Source organism: Rhinatrema bivittatum, chromosome 1 (assembly GCF_901001135.1).
Source record: "Rhinatrema bivittatum chromosome 1, aRhiBiv1.1, whole genome shotgun sequence".
Taxonomy (NCBI): domain Eukaryota; kingdom Metazoa; phylum Chordata; class Amphibia; order Gymnophiona; family Rhinatrematidae; genus Rhinatrema; species Rhinatrema bivittatum.
In genome coordinates this window covers 367,757,258-367,775,590 of record NC_042615.1, presented here as the reverse complement: position 1 = coordinate 367,775,590, position 18,333 = coordinate 367,757,258, and the positions used below count along the sequence as shown (strand labels likewise).

The following is an 18,333-nucleotide window of genomic DNA, read 5'->3' as shown; positions in this document are numbered from 1 at the left end:
CCAGGAGGACTTATGTGTATGGGAAACCTTCTTGAGCAATTTCAGTGGGGTGCTGGTTTTGCAGAGTGAGCATATTTCAAATCAGGATTTGGATTTGTTTTCTGATGCAGCACAAGAGTTGATTTTGTGGTTTATTGTCAGGGTTCTTGGTGTGAAGTGTTTTGGCTTGAGGCCTGGGTGCAAGCAGGGTCTTCTTGGAATATCACCTGTTTGGAGTTATTCCCCATTTTAGTGGTTCTTTTTATTTGGGGAGGAAAAGCTGAGGGACAAAAAGTTATATTTTGGTGCTATAATTTAGGTGTGATGCAGGTGATTAATAGTTTACAAAGTGCAACTTAGTGGCTGATCTCTTGTGGGAGTTTGTGTTGCGCTGCCTGCCATCTTAACATAACTGTTTGGGTGCCACAAGTACCAGGCGTTTCAATGCAATAGCAGATTCTCTTTCCCATTGCACATGATATCTATTCTGGAGGCTGGCACCAGGGCATTTCTATGTGGCGTGGAGGTCCTCATTTTCCTCTGGAAACTCGGTGAACTGAAAAAAGGAGTCTGCTGAGAGCATCTTTGGCTCTGTCTATATGAACTGCATATAATAGTGGCTGTAGTATAGTGCTGAAAATTTTAATTTCAAAGGAGGCCAGTGATGGATGAGATGTTGATAGAATATGTAACTTATGCCAAGCAGGCTTGCTTGTCTAGGGCTTCAGTATTACGGCATATTGTGAGCCTTTCATTTTTTTTTATTAAGGTTCATGGATGCAATTGTCCAGTGGGTAGATTTTTGGTTAAGAGAATGTTAGTGGAATGCTCCAGGGGTTTAGTGCCGGTAACAAATGGGAGATTGCCTATTAAGCACAATCTTTTGTTGCATATGTAGGAATACTTACCTGTTATTTGTTTTTTGGATTATGAGGTTCATCTAATCTTGACAGCTTTTACACTTGCATTTTTTTGGGAGCATTTCAAGAGGGTGAGTTAGTGGCTAGTTGGAGTGGAATGTGTAAACATGAATTTGTTATTTTCCAAAAAATACAAAACCTAGGGGACATTCAATGAAGTTACTAAGGGATAATTTAAGACAAATAAAAGAAAATATTTTTTTACTCAATGCAGTATTTCAGCAGGAGTTTATCCTTCTGAATATAAGGGACAAGTTATCCATCTAATGTTATCCAGATAACTTGTTCCCTAAATGACATACTGAATATTGGCCTCAGCCTATATTGGGAGATGGAAATCTGGAATTTATGAAGCTTATGTTAGAACTGGACATTCATAATGGTTAGAGTTCTGCAGTCATATTATATCTATTTTTCAGATCACTATCACATGTGCAGAGAATTCTGGATCATGGGGCATTCCTACATAGTGTGGACTTATAGGCATATCCTGCAGTATTCATATGGACCACACTTGGGTTTAGCACTGCATAATGTGAGAGTCCACTGGTTTGGGCAGTGTAGAATATGCTGGGATTGGTTTCTGTATTTCTTCCAGACTTTGATGAGAAGCTGGGCTTGGCCAGAAGTCCCTGTGATACATCTTGGGGGGAAATGACTTGGTTAAATGGATATGTCGCCTATTCTTGGAAGTTGTGAGGAAGGGATTATTGACTATTATGGGTTGGCTTCCTAATACTGTTATATCTTGGTCTGACATCATTCCATGGCCTGCTTGTTTGGATCAGGTAATTTGGGATCACAACCAGGTTAAGGTCACTCAGCAGATTGGCTCTTGCCTATGGAATCAAAAGGGAAGATATGTGAAGCATGTGTGGGCATGAGATATGTGTACTGGATTGTTTCAGTCTGATGAGTTCATCTATCAGGCATGGGACAAGATCTCTTAAATAATACATTTCAGGAGGCCTTGGTTCTCTTGTGAGAATCTTAGGCTGAATTTTGGGGAAGCCATGGGATAGGATACCTGTCCTGTGCCTGTGGTAGGATACTGAGCTGGGTTTAGGGTTGGGCAGTGTTGAGAGGATGACCAGGCGGTTGTACACTTGATGTCTGTGACCCTATGTGGATTTGGGATCAGTCATGCTGATGGAGGGGGTCATTACTGAGGTGGTGGGGGTCTCATTAGAAGGTGCAGATGCTGCTCTGGGTTGACCTAAGCATGGTACATCTTGCTGGTGTTGTGGCAGATGCCGATTGGGGCAGTTGTGATTATTGTAAGCTCTGGCTCGGGATGTTGTTTGTTGCTATTATCATTAAAGCTACGGCCTTTGATTCACAACAATGTTGTTTTGTGGCTTTTGGGTGAATGGGCGATATTTATAAAGAGAGCAGGTGCAGCGAGTGGCCAGTGAGTTCTAGTTGCCCATATTATTACTCCAATACTTGTGGTTCAAAATAAAATTTCAAACTTATTAGTAGTCTTCTAAAGACTATGTAAACCATGTTTCCAAACTTACAAAGTATCATTAAAATGCTCTTTTAACCCTCACTACCAACAATTTTACAGTCAATATGGATAAATATAAAGAAGCAGATACTCTAAGAAAGCTTCACCTTTTACCCCCGTATTGTATCTATGGGAACAATACTTTAGTACTCCTGGTCCTCATTGTCAGATCATCCTGCCAGGATGTGTTCAAAGAGAGTAAGATTAAGAACCATCTGTAACACAGTTTCACAACTATTAAAAATATTCTAACAAGTCAAAGAAGTCTTAACCTTATAAAACATATCGTTAGCAAGTAGATATTTTAGTGTGGTTAAATCATATGGAGCAGGGATAATGGAATGTATATTATATCAGATGCTATGTCCTTTACTACAATTGTTTCAAACAATAACCTACTTCTTCATATGTTGTTAGGACCAAATAAGCAAAAAGAAAAAAAAAAAAGAAAATATATGCAGAGGGTTAGCAAAAAATACTGTACCTGGGTGTGTAGCAAACTGTACAGTATATACACATTAATCAATTATGTATTAATCTCACAGAAGAGCAAACTAATAATAATTTTAACACAAAAAATATATCATATTTGCAGTTGATCAAGCAACATGTTTATACACTAGTTTCTATAACTTAACGCTGTGTAACAGCATTTTAAATTTACAAAACAAGATCTATTAAGAAATAATCTAATCATATTGCTCTTCAATACACTTCTGTAGACAATTAAGACGAAGTAAACTTCGGTAAACTGTAGTTTTTGATAGCTCACACATGGCTACAAAACTTTCCTATTCTGTGATGTCCTTGGAAGTATTAGCGTGTGCTGCCATAATTCGGTATATCAAGGTTCTATTTACATTTCATTTACAAAGTGTTGTGGGAAGGCCTTTGTTTCAGAAGCAGATGAAAATGGTTTAACCTCATTTAGCAGTACATCCATTTCCATGTTCCATGCATGTTACATTTACTTCATGAAAATGAAAACACCAAACAGAAGGGAAGGTTAAAAGTGATGTGGCTGAGACCAATGATGTCCTCTTCTGCTTTAGAAATGATAGTCCCATTTTTTTTTTGTACAAGAAATCGCCTCAGGGTTAGTTAACAAAGTGCAGTATTGATCAAATAAAGACATGATGGTAGGACACAGTTACAATGGCACCATCCCATTGACCAGCTGGACCCTGATTTCTTGAATACTGTTCATTATCTTCTTCTGGTGACCAGCGAGTGTCACACCAAGTCGCCTTAGATCCCTGCAGGAAGAAAGTCAATCTTGATTATGAAAGGGTTAGGAATAAATGTTGCATCCTGCCTGGTTACAACTGGGTGTTAACTAGGTATTGTGGCACAATGCCTAGAGCTATAGAAGATATCCTTGTCCCTCAGATTACTGGACTGATCTAAAACTTAAATATAGACTCTTTAATAAAATCAAACAAAAACAAATACCAATTCCACCACAAGCAGATATCTTTCTCCTTTAGCTATGTCCCCTGGGTGCTGCCCTTTGCTTTCTGTCTCAGTTTTTGTCTCTTCTTCCATCTATCATGTGCCTGAATTCTAGTGAGACAGGCAGAAATATGAAAGAGCTTTCTTTATTCACAAGCTTAGCATGGGGTTACCGAGGCTCCTGCTCCTGGGGAGAGCATAGAAAAACACATCTGAAGCCAGAACCACTGCCTTTCTTGCTTTTGCTCTTGAGGTTTTCAGTCCCTGAAGGAGGCAAAGGATTTCTGCCTGTGTCAAACTAAGAAGCTCAAACACTAAGCTGTGTTTGGCCATGTACCATGCGAAAACACTGTTTTTCAAGCAGTCAATGGCCTAACGCCGGGATAACGCACAATATTTCAAATACCTCAGATTCATTCAGTCCCAGAACCACACATATTTAATAACCACATTAGCACTGAAAGGTATTCTCATAAATACCTTAAAAGATACAAATCAAATAACACAGCTTGCCAAAAAAATTGCAAGCTGCGTTATTTGACTGAAAGTTAGGTGTAGCTCTTGATTTGTAGTAATTTTCCCCGGGAGCACTGAGACGTTAATGAACATCCTAATGCTTATCTGGCCTTGCCTTAAAGGGGCTGGCATCCTCGAGTAAGGCCCCCTCAAAAGTACTCGAAAACCCTGGGAGTTTCTCTAAACCCCCTGGTCGTCCACCCCCCTCCCCCCCCATAAATGGTTGATTGTAAAAAAGATTAGAAAAATAAAATGGCTATATCAGCGCTAGGCAATAACTCTGCCCCCATTTACTCCCCTTCCTAACAACAAATCTGGCTCCCTGGAGCTAGGACCCCCTTCTTAGCCCATCCCTTCCCTCTTACTCACAAAAATAATCCTGGTAGTCCAGTGGGGGTCCAGAGTGCCCCCTACACTCCAGGCCCGACAGCCACCATTTTCAAAATGGTGCCAGCCAGTCCTTTGCCCCTATCACAAGACAGAGGTAAAAGCCAGATGAAAAATGGCACCACGGGGTTCCACTAGACCACCAGGGTTATTTTTGTAAGGAGGGGGTCCAGGGGCTGGGAAAGGGTAGAGGTTATGTATCCCAGCCTTTGGGGGCCAGATTTTATTGATGAAGAGGAGAGGTTGTGGTTGGGAGGTAGGGCCTAGCACTAATATAAACATTTTATTTTCTAATCTTTATACAATGGTGGTAGGAGGGGGAAGGGGGTCTATAGAGATCTGCAGGATTTGTTAGTATATTCAGGGGGGCATACTCGGGGACATCAGCCCCTTTAAGCGATGGTAGCCCCCACAACCTAGGGCTTGCTGTTTGGGGCATTTACCACCATGGTATTTTTTACTGCAGTATGAAGAATGAGGAAAAATATCGTGGGAATCACAATGAGCCTTTCTCAGGCTAAGAAATGACCAAGAAAGACGCCCAGGCGCCTCTCTTTCAACAAAAGACTTAGGCCAAAAATAATGCATTAGTTATTTTTTTTCAGCTTTATTAATACTTAAAAACAATTATGAACAATACATCACTTTGACACAAAACCACACATTTAAACCAAATTGTTCAGATTTAGCTAATTCCATTTTATCTGTAAATGTGCCTAGAATACCAGGTTGCTTCCCAGCCCCTTGGACTTCAAGGCCCTTTTGCAGCTAAGCTAAAATGTACTAAATCTGGAAACTGTGGACTAAATGCAGGCCTTTTATTTTAGTTCCAATGTGTATTTTACCTATAAGGAAACTTCTGTGTGCAAGTTTCTTACCGGGCCTATTTGTATGTGAGTTCCAGCAGAAAACTTGCACCTGGAAAATCCCAACATCTGTTTGAAAGTGAGTGTGCTTTAGTACATTGGCCTCTAAAGGAGCAGCAAATTGTCTTCTCTTAACTGAGCAAACAGATGACGGGAAGCAACTGCTCCGCTTCTGCCAGAGTTTGCGTGCCCGTTCTCATTCTTAGCTTGTAGAAAGGGTTTAATTGAGTGGCAAAATCAGAATAAATAGATAGTAGGGGAAACGGAGAGAAGCGGGTGGCTTGTTAACGTCTTTTTCAGTTCCCACTTCTTTTCCTTTCCTGCCCATCTGCTTTAAGCATGAGGCAAGTGAATACAATAATCATTTTTAAAGGTGACTGAATTTGTAATTGTTGATAAAAGCTCCAAAAATGGTTAGGAGCTCAGCTTGAGGCTTTAATGATCGCCACTGCTGATCACCTGTTTCAAAGTGCAAGTGTGTGTGTGTGTGTGTGTGTGTGTGTGTGCGTGTGTGTGTGTGCGTGTGTGCGTTAGCATGTGGTCGGTTTGGGGGTAGTTTTAAGGCAGTCTGCAGAAGTGCAAAGCCTATGGATACATTTTGCCAGCAGACTCCACACTCATTTTTCAAGTGAAAGTATGGGTGTACTTTCACTTTGAAAATGATCCTAGGAATGCCACCCACACTCATTGATACCTGCTAACTTGAGCATACTTTTGAAAATGCAAAAGCATATGCATAGTTCCAAACCTCTTTTCAACCCTGTCCCTGGGAACATCTCTGCACATTGAGGTGCTGTGCACTTACTTTTATCCGGATATACTGTGGGCAATTTTATTAAAAGCCCATTTCTTTTTTTTACCTGTTGAAATGGCTTTTAAAATTACACTCCCTGTGTGTATGTACAGTACTTTTCAGTTTCCTGCTAATGGAACGTGCCCTCAGTAATTCTTGCTCCAGTAAGAGTTACCTAATAAAGCAGAGTTTAAATGTGTTAGCTATTAGAGGAATTGCTCATGTTAATTAATAATGCTTGGGTCAATTTGTTTTTGTAAGACAACAATTGTTCATGAGCCAGAAATTAAAGTGTCGGTGGGGGAAGGGGGCAACTTCCAAAGCCAGTTGCCCTGTTCCCTTCTGCCCGGCTAAAAGTATGTATGGGTGCACACTTTGACCTGGGCGGGGGAGACGGATGTTCTGGGAGCAGGAAGGTGGCATGTATTTCAAATCTATGCACAGTGTTTTGCATAAAATGTGTGCCCACATACAAAACAGGTGCAAAGTCTTCAGGTGCTTTTGACCCATGGACCCTGTAGGCAAGTCGATTCCTTTCAAAAATCAGTTACAAGGTGCATGGGTCAAGAGAACCTGCGGACTTTGTAACTACTTAAGCTATTTGAAAAAGATTCCGTTGAACATGTGAGGAAGTGGGGAGTGGACCAGGACACTCACAGACCTGGGGGGGGGGGGGGGCAGGGGAAGTGAGATCTTACTGCAGTTATACTTTGAGTTGTGTGCTTTTCCCTTCAACTTGGTTTACATTTACAAAAATATTTCTCTTTAACCAGGTAAACCAGCAGAATTCTAAAACCTTTTATTTTGTTTGTACTTGATCTTTATCAGTAGACCATTGTTTGACTAGCATTGAGGCACAGTGAAACTGAAACTGGAGGAGGAGCAAGCAGCACACCCCTGGCCCCAAACTGTTCACCTGCTGGCCTATCAAATGTTTTTTTTTTTTTCAGTATCCCCATTACATAACTTGTCCCACAGCTACTGCATCTACATATCATTTTTTTGAGGGATGCAAAATGAAAACCAAGAGTCTGCATACTGAATATAAAACCCAGCAGAACATGTTATGCATGCTATCTCAGCTCCTGACATAGCCTGTAAGGTAGGCTGTCGTCCGCCTGTGTGAGGTTTTATAGACAAGACAGATATTTAAAGGCTGCAGCGTTAGCATAATTTTACTCTGAATACTTAAAAAATACCTTTGCCTCATTTTTAAGGAGTTCAGTTCATCCAAAAGCAAGGTTAGAAAAATTCCTAGTGGAAAGCTATTCATCAATGTCGGTGAATAAGAATAATTTCTTCCTATGTTGAAAGAATTCAAGTCAGAGGCTCTGCATATCTCATGGAAATCATATAGATAGATCCCATTTATGCACCTTTTTAGATTGGTTCCTGTTACAAATCATACAGTACACACTCTTAATTCCATTAACACATGCACCATACGCCTTATCCTTTTCCCAAGTTGTATAGTCATTTTCCTGATACCCACCCACAACTGAAATTGGAGGGGGAAGCATAGTTTGGAGGTAATTTTCAAAGGAGTTACGCATATAATTGTAATATACTATGGTAGCAATTTTCAAAAGCCTTTTAGTCTCTGATTGGATACAATTTTCTAAAATTTCTGTCTTAGCTTTATTTACTTTACTGCCCAATCCCCTAGTCAAATTATTGATCACCTCTAGCACTAACCTCAACATCCCAGTAGGATATGAGACATATAGGAGCACATCATGCCCAAACAGCGCTATGCAACAATGCCTGAAAGCTCGGGATATTTCCTGATCAGGGCAGCAAGATGTCATAAAACTAGGACAAAAAAAAGAGGTGAAAGGGAGAACCCCTATCTCATACCTCTGAAAAGAGGGAAATCAAACTGTTCACTTTAACTTGAGCCAAGGGTTCAGGCTAAAGTGACTTCACCCACCTAAGAAAGTTTCACCCAAAGTCAAATTTAACCAGGACTGCATACAAGTAGGGCCATTCTACCCTATTGAATGCTCTCTCAGAGGAACTAAAAGGAAATCTCTCCTAACATTCTGAATTAAGTCCAAAGTCCATTGAACATTATCTGATCCTTGCCTCCCTTTTATAAAGCCGGTATGATCCCTATTCACTAAACTGGGGAGCTCATGCTCCATACTGCTCACCAGTATCTTAGCCAGGATTTTGGTATCATAGTTTAAAAGTGAAATTGGTCTATAAGAACTGCATGCCACTGGATCCTTACCTGCCTTATATACAGTATCACAGATATGGAGGCTAAAAAAAGATGATTATGGGAGAATATCCCCCCTGTAACACCTTATTGTACGGCACTACTAATTGTGGAGCTACAGAGTCAGAAAACGTTTTATAGAATAAAAGAGAAAAACCATCCTCTCCAGGGCTTTTAGCACTCTACATGGCACCAATTGCATTTTTGACCTCCTGAACAGTGATTAAGGACTCAAGGGTCCCAGCTGATAATGTGGGGAGAGATAAACCACATAAGAAAGAAGAAGTTTCATCCTCTGTGGCTAACAACTCAGAGGCATACAGAGTGGAATAAAACTCTCTGAATAGTCACAATTTTTCTTGTTGTTATAGGAAAGTTCTCAATAAGGGATCCTGACCTCCTTAATGAGATTAGAGCATTCTGTGGACTTCAGTTTGTGAGTCAACAACTTATCAGCTTTATTTCCCTTATCATAGTACATCTGTTTAACTCAATGGAGGGTCTGACCAAACTTCTGTAGTACTATAGAATTTAAAATATCTTTTATTTAAGACCTCATCACGTAGAACAGAGGACTGGTATCTCTGATTTACTGCTTTAGCTTTCCTCCTGGTATTATCCTTTTATTGTTATGTTTGACAGTCCGTGGGCTAATCCCGTGAATGGCCGCCCTCACCTCCAGTCCCGGGCTGGTTGCCAAGGTGGAGAAACCCCACTGTTCCTTCACGCGGCGGGACACCACTCTTGGATGCGGAAAGGTACCTCTGGGCAGGAAGCCGCCGACTCCAGTGTGCCATGATGCACCATTTAAAGGGACTGTAGTGGTAAGGCCCCCATGACCCCTTGAGATGACATCACCAATGCTGCCCTATAAAAGGGCAGCTTCTCAGCAGCAACTCGCCTCAGCAACAGGTCCCACTACTCCTGTGTAGAGCGTGTTGCTACAGTGTCTTGCCCTCAGCCCAGCCTTGTCTTCAGTGTCTTGTCCACAATCCAGTCTTGTTGTCAGCGTCTCATCTTTAGGTCAGTAAAGCTTTTCAGCAGCAACTTGCCTCAGCAACAGGTCCCACTACTCCTGTGTAGAGCGTGTTGCTACAGAGTCTTGCCCTCAGCCCAGCCTTGTCTTCAGTGTCTTGTCCACAATCCAGTCTTGTCAGCGTCTCATCTTTAGGTCCTGTGTAGTTTTCAGTGTTCTTTGCCTTCTATAATTCTCGCCTGATCCATCCTTCCTATCCATCCCTTCTTCCCTTTGGATGGATACCTGGATTGATCACTGCCTGATCTTGGATTATGCCTAACTGCTGCCTGCCACCGACTACTGCCTGTTTCCAGATTATGTTTGACTGCTGCCTACCATTAACCACTGCCTGCTCCTGGATACACCTGACCTCCTCCTGCCTATTAACCTAGTATTCAAGGACTTTCTCTTTGGCCAACAGCAGAGACCCCACCTAAGCCCTTTGGCCCTGGCACCCAAAGGCTCAACCTGAGGGGAAAGAGGGCTGGTATAGTCAAAACTCAATCTGGGTCTTTGGGTCCACCTGCCAATGGTGGGAACCTGCAGGGCTCTCCTCTGCAGGTTGCGCCAATCCTGCCTCGGTCTAAGAGTCTATGAATGCAATAATCCTCTACAAGCCGAAATGAGCGCTTTCCAGCAGCATTCACAGCTGTTAACCTCCCCTGGATAGTGCCCTTAGATGCCTCCACAAGGTGACTCCCAAGACCTCTGCTGTATCTTGCAGTTCAAAGTTTACTTCTATTGCCTCTTTGAAAGAAGAACAAACTTTCTCATCTTTCAATAAGCAGTCATCTAACTTCCATGAAAAGTGATTTCTAATATCCAAAAAGTACTGCTGGTCAACTGGTGCATGATAAAAGCACTCAATAATACCTACTTCAACTAAGCTAATTGCACCTAATTCTCTCTTATCAATAAAGATATAAATCAATCCTCAAATATGAATTTAAGGAGGAGAATGTAAGGAATAGGCAACTTTTACTAGGATATAAACATTTCCAGGGATCTACCAAACCATGCTATGCAAGTAGCCACTTAAACAGCTGTGCCCTTTATCCACAGACCCTTAGAAACTAGGCCTGTGTTATCCAGCCCAGGAGAAAAGACAAAATTAAAATTCCCCTTGATAAACACCATATTTTCTCAAAAAGCAAAAAGTTCAGTAAAGCAAGCTGAAACAAAAGACATTTGATCAATATTAGGGGAGTAAACTGGAGCCAATGTTAAAGAATACCTAGCCACCCTACCTTTAACAAAAACACAACATTCCCTCAGATCCTTCCCTAACTGTACTGTTTTGTAGAAAGTATACATACTTCCCCCTTCTTAACAACATTAGAAGCAAAATATGTGAAATCAATATATTTACTTCAAAGAAAAAATGTTTTTTTATAATGTATTTCCGGACAAAAGAATCCAAAGCTTTCTTCCTGGCAACATCTCAAAGAAGCAAACTCCTTTTAGTCAGGGAGTTTAGCCCCTTCATTTTTGTAGGCTATAAATAATAGAGATGTGCATTCGTAGTGGTTCGGGAGACCTGAACCACGAAACAGATTTTCCCCGAACTTCGGGGAAAATTCATTTTTCGGGTTAGTGCGGGGGAGAGGGGCACATTTATTGAAACAAAACAAAAAAACAACAACCCAACCCTTCAAATCTACTGTATTACAATCCCTCCACCATCCCAATTCCTCCCCAAGTCTTACTAAAAGCCCTGGTGATCCAGCGGGGTCCTGCGAGCGATCTCTCCCTCTGGGCCGTCGGGCCTGTTACGAATCAAAATGGCGCTTGCCCTTATGATGGCACAGGGGCTAACGGTGCCATTGGTCGGCCCCTATCACATGGTAGAAGCAATGGACAGCTGGTGCCATCTTGTGCTCCTACCATGTGACAGGGGCTGACCAATGGAACCGGTAGCCCCTGTGACATAGTAAGGGCAAAGGCTATCGGCACCATTTTGAATACTGGCAGCCGAAGGCCCGAGTACAGGAGATCACTCCAGGACCCCCGCTGGACCACCAGGGATTTTTGTCAAGTCTTGGCCTGCAAGCGATCATGGCCTGCAAGCCTGCAGCGAGCATGGCCTCCAGTGAGCATGGACTGCAAGTCTGCAAGTGAGCATGGCCTGCAAGCGATCTCTCCCTCCGGGCCGTCAGGCCTGCTACGAATCAAAATGGTGCCGATGGCCCTTTGCCCTTACGATGGCATAGGGGCTACTGGTGCCATTGGTCAGCTCCTGTCACATGGTAGGAGCAATGGACGGCCGGCGCCATCTTGTGCTCCTACCATGTGACAGAAGCCGAACAATGGCACCGATAGCCCCTGTGACATAGAAAGGGCAAAGGGCCATTGGTGCCATTTTGATTCGTAGCAGGCCCGATAGCCCAACGGCCTGGAGGGAGAGATCGCTCGCAGGACCTGCTGGACCACCAGGGCTTTTAGTCAGTTTTGGGGAGGAATCGGGATGGTGGGGGGGATTGTAAGAAAGTAAAATTGAAGGGTTGGGGTGATTTTTTCCGATTTGTTTTTTTTCCCGATTTGTTTTTTTTTCTCGATTCATTTTCCGACTTGTTTTCCCGATCCATGCCGACAAAAAATGATTGCCAAAAAACGAAATTTTCGACAAAGCGCCTGAACCGAAATACGTCCCCATATGAAAAAATGAAGCTCATCTCTAATAAATAAACACTTAAAGATCATTATTTAGATCAAGTATGGAATATTCCAGGAGAGTGTGAGATTACCAGTAAGAAAATTCAGAAGCAGTCTGAGAGAGCATTGTTGACAAAATAGATTCAATAGATTTCTGCCTCCAGTTTTCACACCATTGAGCTAGTTTGTTTGCATAACATTTTTTTAATTGGTTGGCATTATAATTTTATCTCATATATGTTAATATGACTGAGATTCTTGTAAGTCATATGATTTCTTTCAAATTGAATGCAGAAAGAAAATTTAAGGCTGAACTCTGACATACTTTTTGTTTCTTAGCATACCTTCTAGTATTTCAGCACATTATGGCATGCCAACATCCTTGAATAGTTTTACAAGTTAAAAGAGTGGAACATGACAATATGGAAAAATATTGCTTTCACCTGGAATATGACCTACCAACAAACAATCATGCATACTACGAGAAAGGCCACATCACATAAAGCAAAAAAGGAAACACAAAAGGAAACCCTCACAAAAGAACTCCCCCTACCACACCTAAATATAAGAATATGAAAGCCTGCACTAGAAACCAGCCAATGGCAACCGAGGATGAGAGGGAGAAACCACCTTCCCAAATCCATATAAGCACTCTACTTGGAAGGAAGTGAATCCAATTCATAAGTAAAACCCACCAGAAAAAGCGCAGAAATGCAGAAGTGGCAAGCAAACTTCTTAAAATTGAATTCTGTCTAAAATAAATCCCAGATCTTTAACAACAAAAGAAATATTTTGTGTAGGATTCAATAACTTAGTTTCAACCATAGTTTTTTCACTCAAGTTAGAGATTACTAAAATTTCTGTTTTAGATTGATTCAGTGATAAAAACATGTGATTCAGCAATTGCTGAATGGATTTAAAATATACTTCCCACAGTTTTAGTGTAGACTCAAATGAGGTCTCGATTGGTAATAAAATTTGTACATCATCTGCATATACAAAATGTACAAGCGAGTTTATAAGCAAAACTGTAAAGGATGGATTTTATAAATTACAGATTTTAAAAATGTTAAAACATTTGCTGTATAAAAATAATTTCAGGACTGTACTTCAAGCTCTTTTATTTTCGAAAACTGATTACTATAACGCCTTATTGTTGGGCCTTTCCATTTCAACATGTCCTTTGTAGCTCTTGCAAAATTTGGCGGCCTGCCTCTTAACTGATAGTAAAAAGCAAGAACACATCACGCCTGTTCTTAAAGAACTTCATTGGCTTCCAATTTTCTATAGAATCCAGTTTAAATGTCTATCTATGATACACAAAGCTTTATATGGAGAAAAAATAGAATGGTTAAATTCAGTCTTACACATCCATACACCACAATGCAATCTATGTTGATCAGGCAAAGCTTTGTTATCGATACCATCTCCCAAACTGGCACATCTTAACTTAGTTCGAGACCGAGCACTGTCACTGGCTGGCCCAAACATTAGGAACAATTTACCCACTGAGCTAAGACTGGAGTCACAGCCCATCACTTTAAAAAAAAGGTTAAAAACTTGGCTGGTCGAGCAGGCCTTTGCTAATTAAGGGTTTTTCCTCTTATCCTTTCCCTTCCTGTTCCTTTTAAATTTTAGTATTAGTTGAAAGTGTTTAATGGTAGGAATGTGTTGTTATTTTTAGGTATTTTATTGATTATTTCTTGTATTTGCTTTTATATGTTTTGATTAATGTTATTAATTTTACTTCAAATGTTAATGTTTTAATATGTACACTGATATAACTTTTTTGAATACCAGTTTAAAAAAGTGAACTAAATCAAATAAATAAAAATAAACAACTAAGAGGGCCCCGACCTCTACGAGGCCCTCTTATATGCAGACATAAGGAAAATGCACAGGGCTGCTTCTAAGCAAAGCATATCAAGCAGCACTGTCTGAATTTTCAAGAAAGCCCATCTAGTAAAAAATGTAGCTAGCAGAAATTTTTATGGGTTATCATAAGGCTTGGGGATAATTGCACAGAGCAGCAGTTACTGCTCTTAAGAGAAACATGGGAGTGGACTGCACAGTGTGACAATTACTTCCTTAAGAAACTTGCTGGGCAGACTGGATGGACCATTTGGGCCTTTTCTGCCATCACTGCTAACTATGGTTCTCCAGATATTATTGGTGCTCCTTTATGTCTTTAAGAAATAGTTTTCTAATTCTTTATATACCTATGAAAATCAGCCATAGAGTCAATTTGCTCCCCAAAATGAATATCATTATGAAGAACCTTATATTTCAGTACGTTAATTTCAGATTTTGTGTAATTGATGGCACTACTCACATCTAAGTGAAACAATGTGATTTCCTTAACCAGAACTATGATTACTGATTCTGTGACCACAGTATCTAGACTTTGTGGATATCTGCATCTTTCCCACAGACTCCTCGGGTGAAGTCATGGTGGTCTGCCATGCCATTAGTCACTCTGTTAAATTTCGCAGGAGTTGTAGCGTAAGATGTTTCTTATCCATTAGTAATCTCAGAGGGGAAAAACTCCAAAAATAAAACCAAAAAACAGAGATGCCAATGAAGCCAAAAATTTGAGAATAAGTATAGTCCAAAGATTAAAATATAGTTCCCAGGTCCCAATAACCAGGTCATTCTTCTCTCAGTACCGCCACTGAGGATAGGATATTGGACAGACAGTAAAAAACAGGATAGTAATGAACATGTGTTTGTTTTCCTTGGAATGTACTATATTATCCTCTGTCTATGATTAGTTTCTTATCTGGTCAACCACCTTTGGGCCCACATCTATGCTGTTCAGATTTTTAGGTGTTTCCTTTGTGGGACAGAATCAAAAGTTCTACAAAAGTCTAAATATACCATATTCCCTGTCCAACCCTGATGTAAATAATAAGAATATAAAAACTACAATATTGGGTCAAATCAAGGGTTCATCAAGCTCTATATTCTGTTTCCCCCAGTGGTCAATAGAGGTCACAAATATCCGAGCAGGATCCTAATAGATAGATCCCATGCTATTTATGCTCAAGAATAAGCAGTGGCTTTCACCAAGTCTATCTGGTTAATAATGGTTTATGGACGTTTCTTCCAGGAACTTGCCCAAACTTTTTTTTAACCCTAGCTAGGCTAACTACCTTTACCACATCCTCTGGCAATGAATTCCAGAGCTTAATTAAGCATTGAATGAAAAAAATATTTTCTCTGATTTATTTTAAATGTGCTGCTTAGTTACATCATAGGGTGTCCTTAGTCTTTATTTTTTGAAAGAGTAAACAATAGGTTCACATTTCCTTATTCCACTTCAAACATGACATTATTGACCTCTCTAATATCTCTCCTCAGTTGTCTCTTCTCGAAGCTGAAAAGCCATAACCTCTTTAGCCTTTCCTCAGATTGGGAGCCATTCCTTTCCATTTATCATTTGGATCAACCTTCTTCACATATTTTCCAGTTCTGATATCTTTTTTGAAATGCAGTGACCGAAATTGCGTATAGTACTATATGAGGTGAATTTTAAAAGAGTTGCTCGCGTATCTGAGCTCGTAGATCATGCTTTTCCTTTGTGCTTAGACAAATTTTACCCTTATCTTGTACCTTTCCTTTGGGTTTTTGAATCATAAATATACAATTTTGCAATTTTTAGCATTCCTTGAGCCTTGCTAGATCCCTCTTCATGTTTTCCACACCTTCCTGGCTTTCTATCCTGTTGCACATTTTGGTATAATCAACACAAAGACAAACCATTCCTGACAATCCTTCCACAATGTCGTTCACGAAAATGTTGAAAACAACTGTCCAAGCACCAATCCCTGAGGCACAGTGCTAGTAATGCTGCCCAGCTCGGAGTGAACTCTGTTTACCACTACACTTCATCAGCTGCCACTCAACCCAATCAGTCACTCTAGGGCTCATAAAGCACTCTTTATTTATATGTCACCTATGCGGAACCGTTTGAAAAACCTTACTGAAATCCAAGTACACTACATCTAGTGTTCTCCCCTGATCCAACTCTCTTGTCACCTACTCAGAAAGTCTGAACAACTGATCTTATACGTGGATGCATTAGTGTGGGATCCAAAATAACCCACACGTTCTGGGCTTTCTGTGAGATATTAATGTCATGTCTACTGAATGTAAAAGAAACAGATGGGATATTTGAAGATGGAAATTAACTCAGTATCATTACCTCAGTCTTGGCAATATTCAGGGACAAATTATTTTGATGAAACTAACTCCTGACTGCAGCTAAATAGATGGTTGCAAAATGAGATGTTCTTGACCAGGATGAACTTAATGGAAAACATAATTTATATATATCATGGTTTTATTTATGCTCTTTCTGTTTTTACTAGAATTTTATGTTTTTGTTGATATCAGCAGTATATCAAGTCTTGCAATAACATCCTCCTCTTTGTTTCCTATCTTTTAACCAATTTTCAGTGCACAATAGGACATTGCCTCCTATCACATGACTTTTTAATTTCATGAAAAGTGTCTCATGTGGAACTTTGCCAAACACATTTTGAAATTCCAAATATACTATATCCATCAACTCATTATTATCCACATGATTATTTGCCCCTTCAAAAACGTAAGACAAGATTTCTCTTGGATAAATCCATGTTGGCTGTGTCCTATTAAACATATCTATCTATATGTTCCATAATTTTGTTATTTAGAACTGTTTCTATGATTTTTCCTGCTATAGACGATTTCAAGCTCACTAGTCTATGGTTTCCCAGATCATACCTGGACCACTTTTTAAAGATTAGCATTGCATTGACCAACCCCCAATGTAATGCTAAGTTACAAATTACTAGTAAAAGATCTGCAATAGTATTTTTGAGTTCTTTCAGGACTCTGAGGTGTATGCTATTGGTCCATGTGATTTGTTGCTCTTTAGTTTGTCAGTTTGTCTTTATACCTTCCAGGCTCACTGTGATTTATTTCAGTTCGTCTGAATTAGCACTATTAAACATCCTCACAGTGAGCCTGGAAGGTGTAATCATTTTGCATTTTCTCTACCACTTTCCACATATTCTTTTTTTTATGTCTCAGTTTTCCAATTCCAATTCTGCAGTTGACATTTTTTACAATTTTCTAATCATGCACGAGATATAACATATGATATTAAAGCATTGGAATGTCTTGACAATCCATTCACTAATATTTGGAACCTCCCTGTATAGCATATTCTCGAGTGAAGAACTTACGGGATCTGCTGGAAAATTCAGCTTTCTCAAATCAGCAGAGATTTGACAGTTCTCAATGACTTGGTTAATATGCCTGTGGTAAATGTACATTATGCTCCCAAACTATACAGGGGACTCATTGGCAACATTTGATCATGGGAGAGGTATGTAAGTTTTCTCATTTTACTACAAGTACTTCCTACAATGTGGTTTATGTGATTGTATACCCTTGCCAATGTTTATATTTAGAATATATGAGAAGACTTTTAAAGTAAGACGCACAGAACATCATAGCTGTCTGACAAATTTCAGGGAGTGGAGGAGTAGCCTAGTAATTATAATGGGTCACGAACCATGGAAGCCAGGGTTCATATTCCACTGCTAGTCCTTATGAACTTGGGCAAGTCACTTTACCCTCCATTGCCTCAGGTACAAAAACTTGGGGGTAGATTTTCAAAGGCTACGCGCGTAACATACGCGTGTAACCTGAGGAAGTCTGCCCCTGTGCGCGCCGAGCCTATTTTGCATAGGCTCGGCGGCGCACGCAAGCCCCGGGATGCGCGTATGTCCTGGGGCTTGCTAAAATGGGCGGTCCGGGGTGGTCCGGGGGTGTGGCCGAGTGCCCCGACACAGCGGCCTGTGTCGGGACCTGGCCAGCCGGCGCGCGTATGTTATAATATCGGGTGTACATTTGTGCACACCAGGTAGCACGCACAAATGTACCCCGTGTGCATAGGAATTAAAATCGGCCCCTTAGATTGTAAACTCTGTGGGGATAGGAAAATACCCTACAGTACCAGAATATGATC

The 18,333-nt window shown here is 40.5% G+C and overlaps 1 protein-coding gene across 1 annotated transcript in view; it reads right to left on the bottom strand.

The window, feature by feature from the left end:
* Positions 1–2,909: 2,909 nt before the first annotated feature.
* Positions 2,910–18,333, bottom strand: part of EPHA5 (EPH receptor A5) — a 744,210-nt gene continuing 728,786 nt past the window's right edge. The window contains exon 17 of the mRNA XM_029600878.1: positions 2,910–3,665. Within this exon, the coding sequence (XP_029456738.1) occupies positions 3,560–3,665 (106 nt within the window). The 3' untranslated portion in view covers positions 2,910–3,559. The remainder of the gene's footprint in view (positions 3,666–18,333) is intronic.